The sequence below is a fragment of the Agrilus planipennis genome, unplaced genomic scaffold (genome assembly GCF_000699045.2).
Source record: "Agrilus planipennis isolate EAB-ADULT unplaced genomic scaffold, Apla_2.0 scaffold52, whole genome shotgun sequence".
Lineage (NCBI taxonomy): Eukaryota > Metazoa > Arthropoda > Insecta > Coleoptera > Buprestidae > Agrilus > Agrilus planipennis.
In genome coordinates this window covers 1,573,425-1,586,723 of record NW_020438883.1, presented here as the reverse complement: position 1 = coordinate 1,586,723, position 13,299 = coordinate 1,573,425, and the positions used below count along the sequence as shown (strand labels likewise).

General features: G+C 31.6%; 4 protein-coding genes across 9 annotated transcripts; 2 read left to right on the top strand and 2 right to left on the bottom strand.

Moving 5' to 3' along the window:
* Window positions 1–14: 14 nt before the first annotated feature.
* On the top strand, window positions 15–545 carry LOC108734659 (glycine cleavage system H protein-like). Its single transcript, XM_018466300.1, has one exon. It carries the CDS (start codon window positions 30–32, stop codon window positions 507–509), a length of 480 nt encoding a protein of 159 aa, XP_018321802.1. The 5' UTR covers window positions 15–29; the 3' UTR covers window positions 510–545.
* Window positions 546–583: 38 nt separating this feature from the next.
* LOC108734658 (cell cycle checkpoint protein RAD1-like) lies at window positions 584–1,745 on the bottom strand. 3 transcript variants are annotated; one of them, XM_018466297.1, is made up of 4 exons: window positions 1,517–1,699; window positions 1,225–1,466; window positions 943–1,174; window positions 584–887 (listed from the first exon to the last, which is right to left on the bottom strand). In XM_018466297.1, the coding sequence occupies exons 1-4, from the start codon at window positions 1,592–1,594 to the stop codon at window positions 639–641; spliced, it is 801 nt and encodes a 266-aa protein (XP_018321799.1). In that variant the 5' UTR covers window positions 1,595–1,699; the 3' UTR covers window positions 584–638. The 3 variants fall into 3 exon arrangements, with proteins under 3 accessions (XP_018321799.1, XP_018321800.1, XP_018321801.1); XM_018466298.1 differs by having other exon boundaries at window positions 751–887; window positions 938–1,174; XM_018466299.1 differs by lacking the exon at window positions 584–887 and having other exon boundaries at window positions 1,029–1,167; window positions 1,517–1,745.
* A 362-nt stretch (window positions 1,746–2,107) lies between these two features.
* On the bottom strand, window positions 2,108–7,551 carry LOC108734656 (sorting nexin-4). 3 transcript variants are annotated; one of them, XM_018466292.2, is made up of 7 exons: window positions 7,464–7,551; window positions 4,877–5,038; window positions 4,716–4,822; window positions 4,341–4,663; window positions 3,692–4,283; window positions 3,516–3,630; window positions 2,108–2,942 (listed from the first exon to the last, which is right to left on the bottom strand). In XM_018466292.2, exons 2-7 carry the CDS (start codon window positions 4,946–4,948, stop codon window positions 2,892–2,894), a joined length of 1,260 nt encoding a protein of 419 aa, XP_018321794.1. In that variant the 5' UTR covers window positions 4,949–5,038; window positions 7,464–7,551; the 3' UTR covers window positions 2,108–2,891. The 3 variants fall into 3 exon arrangements, with proteins under 3 accessions (XP_018321794.1, XP_018321795.1, XP_018321793.1); XM_018466293.2 differs by lacking the exon at window positions 7,464–7,551 and adding an exon at window positions 5,092–5,109; XM_018466291.2 differs by lacking the exon at window positions 7,464–7,551 and having other exon boundaries at window positions 4,877–5,132.
* LOC108734654 (calcium-binding mitochondrial carrier protein Aralar1) lies at window positions 5,437–13,284 on the top strand. 2 transcript variants are annotated; one of them, XM_018466289.1, is made up of 11 exons: window positions 5,437–5,673; window positions 9,549–9,864; window positions 10,094–10,380; window positions 10,499–10,734; window positions 10,915–11,005; window positions 11,062–11,137; window positions 11,454–11,662; window positions 12,077–12,157; window positions 12,217–12,655; window positions 12,718–12,808; window positions 12,892–13,284. In XM_018466289.1, the coding sequence occupies exons 1-11, from the start codon at window positions 5,614–5,616 to the stop codon at window positions 13,058–13,060; spliced, it is 2,055 nt and encodes a 684-aa protein (XP_018321791.1). In that variant the 5' UTR covers window positions 5,437–5,613; the 3' UTR covers window positions 13,061–13,284. The 2 variants fall into 2 exon arrangements, with proteins under 2 accessions (XP_018321791.1, XP_018321792.1); XM_018466290.2 differs by lacking the exon at window positions 5,437–5,673 and adding an exon at window positions 7,839–8,003.
* The last annotated feature ends 15 nt before the right edge of the window (window positions 13,285–13,299 follow it).

The following is a 13,299-nucleotide window of genomic DNA, read 5'->3' as shown; positions in this document are numbered from 1 at the left end:
CAAGTTTCAAAAAAGTAAAGGACATCAATATGTTACAACGGATTATATTATCTAACATAATTGTTAGAACAATTACAAGTTCTTCTAAAAAGGCAGAGGATATATCACAACTGCTAGCCAATCGGTTGTTTACTGATAAACATGAATGGGTCATGGTACAAGATAAAATAGGCACAGTGGGAATATCTGACTATGCTCAAAACGCTTTGGGAGACATCGTTTATGCTCAACTCCCTGATGAGGACACACTTTTAAAACAGAAAGACGAATGTGGTGCACTAGAAAGTGTAAAAGCTGCCAGTGAAATTTACAGTCCCATATCAGGAAAAGTGATTGTAAAAAACACTCAAGTTGAAGACAATCCCTCTCTTATTAATAAGTCATGCTATGATAAGGGTTGGCTTTTTAAGGTGGAAATGGATGATACAAATGAACTAAAGGCACTGATGACAGCAGAGAAATACTTAGAGTTCTTAAAAACTGATCCAGAAGTTTCGACTGATAAATAAATGTGTATCATTGTTATTAAATTATTCTTAGATTAATATTTTTCTATTAGTCTCGTTTTAAAGAAAATTAGTAGTACTTTTATCTCATTATTAATACGTTTACACGATTTTACAAAAAATATAAAACATTTATTCATCTATAAATTGAGGTGTTACATAATAATCAGCATACATAACTTTTTCATCATCAGCATAAATAACAAGTTGAAACCCTAACAACCCTGTTCTTCCTGTAGATATCTTTACTTTGTTAGCATAATTTAGTACTTTAAAAATTTGCCTTATATTATTAAACGAATACTTTGATACAGACTCAGTTTGGCAATTAAAGACTATTATAATATCTGGATTCTTTGAAATATCAATTTGAGTCTCACCCTAAAATTAAACAGTATTATCTATACATTACAATAAACATATTTAGTTACATTACTAAAACTCCATAAGTTGTAATCCTAAAGTATGGTGGCTCTGGACTTAAGAATAGTTCAAGTTCATCTGAATTGTGATCAATGTTTGATAAAATTTCTACAAAGTGTCCTGCATTTAAGACAACATTGTTTAAATTGCATTCCTCTGCCAGATTTACATCAGGGAACTCATCTTCAACATCCATTGTTTTTATTTCACAATCGACAATAATATTTTCTTCTTGATGCTTTAAACTAGTTTTAGATGATTGAATCATAATTTAATTATTTTATATTATCCTTACACTAGCGATAAGGGAAATCCTGGTCCTTTGTACGACATTTTCATGCTAGGATTACCATCATCACCAAAAATATGTAGACATTCTGTAAAAACTTTATGGCTAATTTTAAAGACTATGTCTTCATCACATTTGATTTTATAAACGAAAAATATGTTGGATGGAATGTAAACTGATGTTTCCACACATTTCATATCGTCTACTGTTATTTTCATGCCCTCTTCCATTATTCTCATCACTACAAACTAAAAAAGGGCAATATACATATTCACATTTTGTTAAGTGTTCGACTCACGTCTTTAAATATAATTGATTTCAGGACATTGTAAACTACTTTGAGATCCTTTATTTCCGCTAAAAATTGAATATCCATTTTAATTAGCCTAGGAAATCTCTACTTATTTTAAATTTTATAGGTTACATCGCCCGTTTGATTTAACAAGGTTATGTTTACAAAATTGGAAGTGTTTATGGGGTGGTTAGAACAAATAATAAGAGTGTCTCATGAATCCAACGTCAGAAAATGAGATACAATCTATGAAAATGATCATCTTCGTAACAAAATATGTGATTCTTCAGTAACAAAATTTGAGATTTTACCGACTTTTGATGTTGGATATATTTCTGCAAAATATCTCTTTAAGGTACTCTAATTTTAATTTGAAACTAAAGGTCATACGAAAGGTAAAACGTACTTGGAATTTACTTCTGCCATACAAATTTTAAATGAGACAACATACGATATTACTAGTATATTTTATGAAAAATTGACTGAAACTACATGAAATATTACGCATTTTCGTGAAATGTTTAAAGATGGGCAATTTATGAATCTCGCGTACTTATTAAAATTCTAACTTAAGAAGCTACAGTAATTTGAAACATCAAATGCGACAGTATTTTCTTTTTATTTATGAAATTAATGTTAAGTACAATAAGATTCCGTTTTATAAATAATTTACTTTACAAATATAGGCCTTTCGCGAGGCTATACACAATTATACTCATTTACTCTTATTTCTTATACAGATAGATACAACATCCTTATAAGCTCTGTAATAATTTATGTATTAAACTTAAAATTAAGTGGTAAGATTGCATTATAAACGAGTAACATATTGTAACTTTAGCGAGTGATGATAAAGTTCTATTATTTAAAAATAGTAACAACTATTTTAAGATAGGTTTGCTAGGAAATAAAACCAAATCCATCCTAAATTAGTGATGTTGATGTATTAAGTGTTCTCCATTAATTTCACATCTCAAGTGGACAATTAACTACAAACGCTTGTAAATGAAAATTTTAAAAAAGGACACTTATTTTATTAATCTATAATTGCTTTTGACTTGGGAAATGAACCGTATTAAGGTCATTTTATAAGGCAAATTAAGTGTAAAATACTGACGTATCTACTTATACATACATATCATACCTAATATCACAATTAAAAAATATTCGTTTGTGATTTAGAATTCTACAACTTCGAATTAACAAACAATTTGCTGGTTAAATTGTTTGTTCAAGAATATCAAGAAGGTAATTTAACAGTAAATATATTAATAAAAGGGCTAGCTACTAAATTGAAGAAAAATTTCAAAAAATATTCAAAATAAAAATTTGAGAAAGTTAGGAATCACAGTCATTTGAGTGTGATAAGTTTAATGGGCTATTAAGGTATCGTTTGTAGGCAATCACGAATTTGTTTCCAAGTTTGGAGACTCTGTAAAATAAACAATATTTTAATTTGGTATTTAAGTTTCGAGTTAATATTAAATTACATAAATACTCCAACTGGATTATAACTTTGAATAAATTTGTTTGACTCTTGTTTCAATAATAATAATTTCTTTTCAAAATCCAAACAAACATCTGAATTTCATTAACAACTATTATACTTAATAGCAATTCAGAAGGCATATGTACCATACCAATCAAATTAAATGTCTCAGAGTCTACATTTAGTCAAAAGGACTGCGGGACAAGTGTCATACGGCTCATGATAAGCATTTTGCAAATATCGTGTATTTGCATATCGTTGTGAGTGGTACCAAATGAAAGATACTCGTGCTTATATGTGCACAAAAATTAAAAGCATTTAAAACGCTAATCTTGGTACTATCCATATATCTAAAAGTACATGGATGCTTTGAGTAAAATTATTAAGTAAGACCCACGTAGCATAGACAAGCATCAGCAACCTCTAGTCATGATTAATTTAAATTTATTCAAAGTTATGTAGTTCATATTTACCAAAGTGCAGTCATTAAATATTTTCAATTTTAATTACTTTTACCTTTTTCGCCATATTAAGTTGCAAAAAGGCATAGCCTGTTAAGGTTTCTGAGAGATCTGTGAACTTTTGAGCATTAAAATGCTCAATTTCGTTCATAGCGTTTTCATTAAATTCCCTAAAGAGTAAAATAAAAATTAACATTAATATATATTACAAATGAAATAAAAAAATCTTACAGTAATTTTATTTTAGCAGAAGAGACAGTTTGGTTTCCTCGATGTATTTGTTGGTCCAACACGTTTACTTTAAGTTCTCGCACTTCATCTGTATCAACTGCCCCAAACAATCGCGACATAAGTCCCATTTTTCCTTGCTGGGCTTTCTCCTTCTCAGCTGTTTTCATAACAACGTTGTGTTGGGCAGTTTCTACCTTTAGTTGTAATAGTTCTTGGTGTTTGCAGATATTTTGAAGGGAAGTGGCAAAGAACATATACTCTTTCAATTGGTCCGCTAACAGTTCTTCATCTTCCAGAGTTGAATCTATACAAGATGCAATTGTGTCCAAATAGTGTCCTATTCTTTGCAAACTATCCCCCATTTCCCTTTCAATGGCACTCCATTCACTGAAGACACGTCCATAATTACTGTGTAATTTGTGGATTGTAAAAAGAGATTCAACTGCATGACTTCTTGCTTTCAAAAGGTTGTGTAGGTTTGTTTGTACATCAAAACTGTACTTTTTTACTTTATCAAAGTAAGGATTGGTGTATTTCAGTCTTACTGAAGTACTTAAGCCCTTTAATTTACTTTCTACAGCTTCTAAATAGCCTGAAATGCACCTCAAAAATTATAAATTATTATTATCAGCTTGTGCTATTACTTTACCTGACGATTTACAAAAGTCTTTCCAACCTTCTTCTTCCTGTAAGAATTTTAAAAAACATTTGTCCCAACACAAAACAGGATGAGCAGCTAATCTTAAAAGAAAATTCTCTAAACTTGCTCTTCTACGATCTATAAAATCAGGGTCGAATGTATCTCCAGATACTTTCTGCCAACTATACATAACTTTTTTTTCAGGTAGAGGAGGAATCACTACATAGGGATATGTATTTCTTAAGTATTCATGTAGGTGCTCAAAATCTGTATATCTTCTCCATACAGTATTCAATTTATTCAGTTTATCAAAAAATTCAGGATCTACAACTCTGTGTTTAATTTATTAGAAGCCATAAGTTCCACTTTATTCAACTACATTACCTCATTTCTATTAAATAAACTGTATAAAATTCCCTCAAGTTTAGTGCTCCATTTGTTCTTTTTTCTGACTCAGAAACATTAATATCAATGTGCTTTAGTAAAATATCCTAAAATAGGGAAAAAATAAAATTATTGTAATTAACAATTATTTGTTTATTTACTTTGTGATTGTTCAAATCACATTCTGCTTTCGCAGAAAATTCGGGCTTCGTTTGGGGTGCACTGTTTTCCATTTTTCATGGTGCTTTTCCAATTAAATATATTGAATTTAGAGTGCATAAAACATTTCCGTATGTTTTATCTGATAATTCACTATAAACTTCCTGAAATAAAAGAAAAACATTTCATAAAAAATTGTTTATAAGAAACGTGTAACCTGAAAATTTGTTGGAGTTCTAAAATTGTCAGTGGTTGTCAGTTTGACATTTCCCACAGATATGTATAATAATAATAAAGAAAGAAATATCTATGATAAGGAATTACTCAGATATATCACCCCAGGAAATGAAAAGTGTGAAATAATTTTTTATTAGAAATCAGGAATTTTTCATTGAGTTATCTGAGACAAAGCTTAATAATATTATTCTTATATCCGAAATAGGGGTAAATAAAAACTTCAAATCAGAATATCGTTCTCAATGCCTTATTTCCTTCTTATTTCAGTCGAGTACATGACTAGAAACATCTCCAGCTCCAGTATTTTATAGCGTATGACCTTGACGTTATCATTACTTGATTACTGATGTGAGCTGTAGCATATGATGGTGCTCTAATTTAAGTGATTTTACCCCAACACATTTTATAACATATTAAAAAGTGAGTCGTTGTTGTCTATTAACCACTTGTTAAATAGTACTACCTAGCTTTTAAAAAATACTTTGCAAGTAATCGAGGTAAAATGGATTTAATGAAGAATGTTGCAAACACTTCCCATTTACGTTCTGCATTTTGCCAAGAGGTAGGTAAGTCGTTACTGTTGCCTTAATTCTTTACTAATTACTGAAGTAGTAATTTGTATAGGTAATTAATTATAGGTAATGCAAGGTTTGTTCAATATTTATGATTAGATAGGTACTTACCCAATTTTTACTTAAAATATACATATAGTATAAATATGAGATATATAGGGGGTAATCTATGATACATACATTAGTTTATTCCTTGATATTTAAAAAAACAAAAAGCGATTTTGTACAAAGAGGTTCGTTTTTGGAATTTTAAATTTTTATTATTTTTATATTTACAGGGTGTTCAAAAATTTAAAACGTGCAATACCATTACAGTTGTATTGCGTAGGGCAGGTGCAGCGGAGCAAATTTAGCTCATGTGTCGAATTTTGATAGTGGAGGAAGGGGAACATATGGGGGGTGGGGTGTAGTTTGGCACATCAAAAAAATTCAATGTATAAAATTAATGTCTACTAAATGTGTATACAAATTTAAATGCAATTTTTGTCGAAAGTTGCTGTACCCAAACCGGGTGCAAGGGCAATAAAAAGATGTAGGCACCCCATAATGGTTATATGTTTACTAATCAATTCCACAAAAACATTGGCATTTGAAATGCGTTGATTGGCTTCGACTTGTATTTGAAAACATGAAATACATTATATATTATGTGTTGATTTTTTGATTAATCAACATAAACAAGAGGTCTTCCGCCGCCATTGAGGCAGGGTACATTAACAGAAATCAAAATTGATAAAATAGAAAAAGGAACTTCTACAAGAATAGGTAGGGATAAATAAGTATATGCTTTTGGCACGTATTATTACAGGAGTTCCAACATTTGTTTCATGTTTAAAATGTTATTCTTTTCCATTTCATTAAAAATTTATTTGTATTCTGAACTTTAATGTGACGTCAAATAAAAATTTATTGTTCCTATCTAATATTGCGTTTATAAACGAGTAAATGTGGACATAACTTCTAGTATGATGGGTTATCAAAAAGGTTATTACCATATTGTGACTATAGTGGGTATATTGAAAGTATTGCTTTAGCCGAATAGCCGAATCTTGAATATTCAGTTAAATCGAATAGTTATAGGGACCTATTAACTCGTATTCGTGCACCCGAGATTTCGTGGGGATTCCCCCGCTTATGTTGCCGCGCGCATAGACCGCGTAACGCTTTACTATAGGTGTCCAATTTGTCTTTAAACTCATTTTAATTTAATAAAGTTCTGATTATTTTACGATTAGATTTTTATTGAACTTCTGCTTTTAACAAACGAGTTTTTGGCATTCTGATTCTCATGGTATGATTAAAACACTCCTCGCAAATTGAATGTGAGAAGCAAATATTTAATCTGATTTTTATGGCTTTTGATAAGTTAAATTTTAATGTAGTACATGTGATGGAAGCCTGATGTCTATTATAAAGCATATCGTAATTAATTATATTGTATAAACAACTGATATACATAAGTATTAACTTTTTTGAATTTGTTGTACAACTTTTACAATGAATTAAACTAATCTAAATATTTCCACTACTTAATGTTTATTTATGATTTTATAATAGTTTAATAGAATTAAATAAAATTATATTACAAATCGTCTAATAATCGCGTTTAATTTCATTAAATTTTATTACTCCAGATCCAAGGTTTTTGTGCGAACAAATAAATAAATAAAATAATTCGGCTCTTGACAAATTAATAATTCATTTAAATAAAAAACCTTCGTATGCTTGCAATGGTACGTACCTATTATAATTGATAAGACGTGATGTTTTTTGTAATTACCTTTGTATGATAATACCTCATGTATTGGTTGGTTGATAGTCGATAATGGCAATTTCGTCAAGGATCTTAGTCGGCACATTTTCCTTCCACTTTATTATTGTCAGTTTTTCGTGTGGTGATGTTTTTCAGCCACTTTTCCGACTACTTTCTGAAGCTATTCATTAGCGTGTCCTTCCTGCTGGAAGCGAAACGGGCTTTTCACCGCGGACTCCTGGACATTTGCGTTTACGCGTTCACGTTAACAATTTAGAAAACCCGGACGTCATCTTCGACGGTCGCTCTAAGTTCGTGGGGGGCCTCCACGGGCTCTATTTATAAACGACCTCACGGTCACGTCGGTTTCCGAAGTGTGGGTAGAGTTAGTATGAGTCTTTTTACAAATTTTACGTAATAGTTCGGACTGTTCTCCTTGGATGCGCGAATACGTAGTCTAGGGGTCGCAGAACTGTCGGTGGTGTGTCGGTTTATTGAAATTTTTTGGTCACTTCTTCTGGTACCCTACACGTGATGACGAAGGAGGCAGATGTTCACCATCACGAGGTCAGTAATATGAAAGGCTACCTTTTCCAAATTCTCTTCTAGGTCAAGTTCTTTTCTTTATTATTTATTTTTAAACATTCCAGTAATTAATAGATTTGTTACTTAGTGCTATATTGTTTCACAATAAAATTGCAAAAGATTTTACAACGTACTGTTTGTTCCGTAATAAAAAACTTGATAACAATTGCAAAACACCTCTTTAAGGGTGCAAACCCAGGTCCTCTGATGCTTAATTATTATGTTGTTAAGATTGGGAAGTTTATGTAGGGCTAACAAGTAGGGCCTCTGAAACAAGACTATGTGAACATAAATTTACAGAATTGTGATTTGACCTTCACAGGTGTTTTCTCCAAGGACTGTATGCGGGTATCTACTAATTTTTCAATTAGTACTAGTCACTAACTTATGATTAGTTTTTTTACACGTCACCATTATTATTTATAATTTGTTAATGTTATTCATCTACTTATTCGAATAAGGCACCAAAATTGATAAATTTGAACTAAGAATCTGTAGTGATATGTATGCAGTAGTAAAAAGTTAGTCCTTCACTATCAATCTGAAGATTGGTTGGACACTGGTCACACACCTCCCGGTCTACCTCTGCCCCTCTTAACTCCTGTTTCCGCTTCTAATATGTATCCAAATAGCCCTTCATATTTGAATGGTGTAGTTTTCTTACCAACCTATCCGGCCTGTTTCGTATTGACTTCCATAACGCCCTCGTGTTCTCTTACTCTTTCTAATTAAGTCATTTCTTAAAGTTATACTAAATATTCATTTAGCTTTTTATATAATGTATATAATTGCTTTAGTTTCATAAAGTCATCAAATAATTATAAATGATATTTTCAAGTGTAGAAAATATTTATTTCACAGCTAATGCTACACTTTATTAAAGATAGCCCACATTACTTTTTAGTTTTAGGTCTGTAAATATGTTTCCCATTTGTAGATATACTTAATCTTTATTAAAGCATGATAATACGTGAAACACGTTAATTACAACGCTAAACGTATTTTCTAAGAACGAACAAGTTTATGTGAGATTACTCTGGGTGTGTTTAGTTTTAACAATACAGATTATATAATGTTCAATTTATTGAATGACATCACATTTTTTATTTAATTTATCTTTCTATTTGATTAATTTTATCGATGCATTTTGACTATCTATAAAGTTTATTAAATTTTGTTTTTACAATAAAACGCTCTGTATCTTGATGAAACAAACAATTTTTTTGTATTTTAATTGTAAATAATTGTGATTTTAGACTTTTTTAAAAACATGTCCTTATTTTTATTATTAGTTTCGATTTTTGAAACCTGATAACATTGAAACCTGACATCCAAAAAAAGCACAAAGTTCTACAACTTCATTATTCCTAATCCCATCAACACAGGGACTTGTTTTGTACGACTTTAATAAGCATATACATTGTATGTTGGTTTAAATATTTTTATATACAGAGTGATTGTATGGACATATTTTATTGAAAAAATTTGTTTTTTGTTGATATTTAATAAATATTCTTTTATTTTAAGGGTGGTGGTTATTTAAAAAGAGCTAATCCAACTAATCTGACCGACATATTCAACAAATATGCTTCCGTGGATAAAAATGGGGAAAAGTTCATGTCTCCTGAAGACTTTATCATTAAATATTTGGGACTGTTCGACGGAAGCAATTATAACAAAGAATCTGTGAAGTTATTAGCTGCCATAGTTAACACAAGCAAAACTGGTCTGATTTCGTATACGGAATTTCAAGCATTCGAAGGACTTCTGTGCTTCCCCGATGCACTCTACAAAACAGCTTTTCAACTGTTTGACACCAATGGAAATGGCGTTGTTAGTTATAGTAAGCATTCAATTTTTTAAAAAGTACAGTATTTGCTATGATTATTAATACATACATATATGTGAGAAATTTAGGAAAACTACAGTTTTTAACTTTGAATAGCTATTTTTTTTTGTAATATCAATCAAAGATTTTGGAACAACTAATGCGTTATTTACAGAGATGATTAGATTTTATAAAATGCTATGTGCGTTGCAGCAGTAATGAAAATTATATTTTTTGATTTCAGATGAGTTCGTTGAGGTGATGCGAAAAACGGAACTTCATCGAAGAATCCCGTTCAATATGGACTCGCCCTTTATAGAACTGTATTTTGGTAAAGATCGAAAACGACTGATCAATTATGCGGAGTTCAGTCAGTTTCTGCACGATTTTCATGAAGAGTATGCCATCGAAGGTTTTAGACGAGCGGATAAATCGGGTTCAGGTTTTATTTCTGTTATGGATTTTCAGGATATCATGATCAGCATCAAAAGTCATTTATTAACGAAACAAGTGGCGTCACATTTGATTGAGGTGGGTGGTGTTAGTGATAGTACTGCGCACGTGCAGAGAAATGTAGTAACATCATCTAAGCATGTGCAATAATTTTGAATACTAATTGTAAGAGTTTTTTTCCATGCATTTTTTGTAGGCAGCGTCTCATAATCAAAGTGGAAGCAGGGTCAGTTTTCCTTATTTTATAGCATTTAACTCACTTTTAAATAACATGGAATTAGTAAAACGTATTTACCTCAACGTTACAAACGGTAACAGGACACAAGAAGTGACCAAAGAGGAATTCATGCATTCTGCACAATTAATATCCCAACTTACCCCTTTTGAAGTAGACATACTCTATAATCTCTGCGACGTATTGCATCAAACAGGGTAATTATTTTGATCGAACTTTATTTGGTATTTTGATTTGTCTAATAAACAAAAGAAATCACGTTTCTTGTTATGCTGCTTTGGATAGTCTGTTAAATCCAAATGATAGCGGTATTTGGGATTGGTCTGTTCTTTTCTAACTTTGTCTGTGAAAAGTGAGATAATTTTAGGACTTTTTAGGAAAATAGTTTACAACGATCTCAACGCCATTGCACCTGAACACTATTTCAAACAGATCACGAGATCTATAACAAAACTTTCTGCAGTTTCGGTAAATATTAACCTTTTTTTGTACGTAAATCTTTTGATTTACAGTTTCCCTTTTAGAGTCCTGAAGACCGAGGTATATTTGTTCAAATTCTGGAAAGTGCTTATCGCTTTACTTTAGGTTCGGTGGCTGGAGGTGAGTTAAAAAAATTTGATATGATATCTAATAAATCAAAGATTTCAAGAGTTAAATTAAGGGATAAAAGTGGTGATAACAATCCCTAATTTACAAATTCAACAGAAAATACTAAAATACAAAAATTGCACTTGTTAAGTAAACTAGACTAAAAAAATGCGTAATTAGCAGAATTTTAAAGTCGAGTGCGGTTTGTCCCACTTTTTGTAACGCCCTTAATACATCAAAAAGAAAAAAAATATTGAAACGTAAAAATTTTAATGTTATTATACTTCAAAGTCTTTCTCAATATAATATGTATATTTGCATTCCATAGCCGTTGGGGCCACTGCAGTTTACCCTATCGATTTAGTAAAAACGAGGATGCAGAATCAAAGGTCTGGTTCGCTTGTTGGTGAATTGATGTACAGAAACAGTTGGGACTGTTTTAAAAAGGTCATAAGACATGAGGGAGCTTTGGGATTGTACAGAGGACTTGTGCCGCAACTTATGGGAGTTGCCCCAGAGAAAGCTATCAAATTGACGGTAAGATAGTGTAATTGTGTCTGACTGAAATCCAATAACTTATATCATTTTTAAGGTCCTGAAACATTTTGTCATCCCGTCATCCTTATCCTTATACAAGAGTTTATGTCAATGTTTACCCCATACATATTATATAACTAACTAGGAATATAAAGTAATTAAGTTTTATTATTTCAATAAATTATTTATTTTTTGAACTGTTGTGTTTAAAGAAAAGTTGAGAGGTAAGTCATTCACTTTTTTGCTTAACTTTTCCAAATTTTGATTAGAAAGAAACGTTTTGTTTTAATATTTATAGCTCAAAAAAGTAGTATGATCTTTTTAAAGTGTAGTCTTGAAAAGAATATCAATTAATTTCGCTGTCAATGATATTATTTTTTAGTATTAATTTTTAGATTTCTGTTGTCCTGACAGGTTAACGATTTTGTAAGAGACAAATTTTACGACAAGAAAGGCAATATTGCATGGTATGGAGAAGTTATTGCCGGAGGTTGCGTAAGTTTCTTTTTTTGTTTTACCTTTAATAGACATAAAAATGTTTATGCTAATTTTAGGCTGGTGGTTCACAAGTTATCTTTACTAATCCTCTGGAAATTGTTAAAATCCGTTTGCAAGTAGCTGGAGAAATAGCTGGAGGACATAAAGTTCGAGCGTGGCCTGTGGTTAAGGAACTCGGTCTTTTTGGTCTTTACAAGGGAGCTTCAGCGTGCCTCCTACGAGATGTCCCGTTTAGTGCTATCTACTTTCCGGTTTACGCTCACACCAAGGCTGGTTTAGCAGACGAGAATGGTTATAATCACCCATTAACGCTCTTGCTAGCCGGTGCTATTGCGGGTGTTCCCGCAGCGTCTTTAGTAACTCCAGCCGATGTAATCAAGACTAGGTTACAGGTAGTAGCTCGAGCTGGTCAAACTACGTACAGCGGTCTTTGGGATGCTGCGAAGAAGATCAACAAAGAAGAGGGATTTCGAGCATTCTGGAAGGGAGCAGTAGGTTTGTATCTGTATATTTATAGTACGATACTGATTTTATGGGTTTGGTATTTTACCTTTCAGCTCGAGTATTTCGTTCTTCTCCCCAGTTTGGTGTGACGTTGTTAACATATGAGTTGTTACAACGATTATTCTATATTGACTTTGGCGGAACGTATGTATTTTTGTTTGTTAAATCAGTAATACAGAAGAAATGTATGATTTATTCTTATTTTCATTCTTTCTACCTTGTTTTAGGAGACCCACGGGATCCGAACAAAAAGTACCTGTGGGAATAGTGGCTGGTCAACCAGTAAAGAATCCGAACCATATAGGAGGATACGAAGCTGCCATACCGATATTCTCAGGCATAGAAACGAAATTTGGATTATGTTTACCGAAATTTCAAGTCCCAAACACGTCCTAATCGTAAATAAAATCATTAGTTATTTTTAAATTGAAGGGCGTCAAGCCACTGTCACCAATTTGTACATACCGATTAAAAAAATATCTGCCCATTTCAAATCAGGTTCTAAGCACAAACACCAGATCAGTTTCAGTTACGTATTTGTAGAATTTATCATGTGCTCGTTATAAACGTGATAAAATAGTGAAATTATGCTTGTTGTAAATAAAAGTTTATTAAATATATACACCTTTTATTTA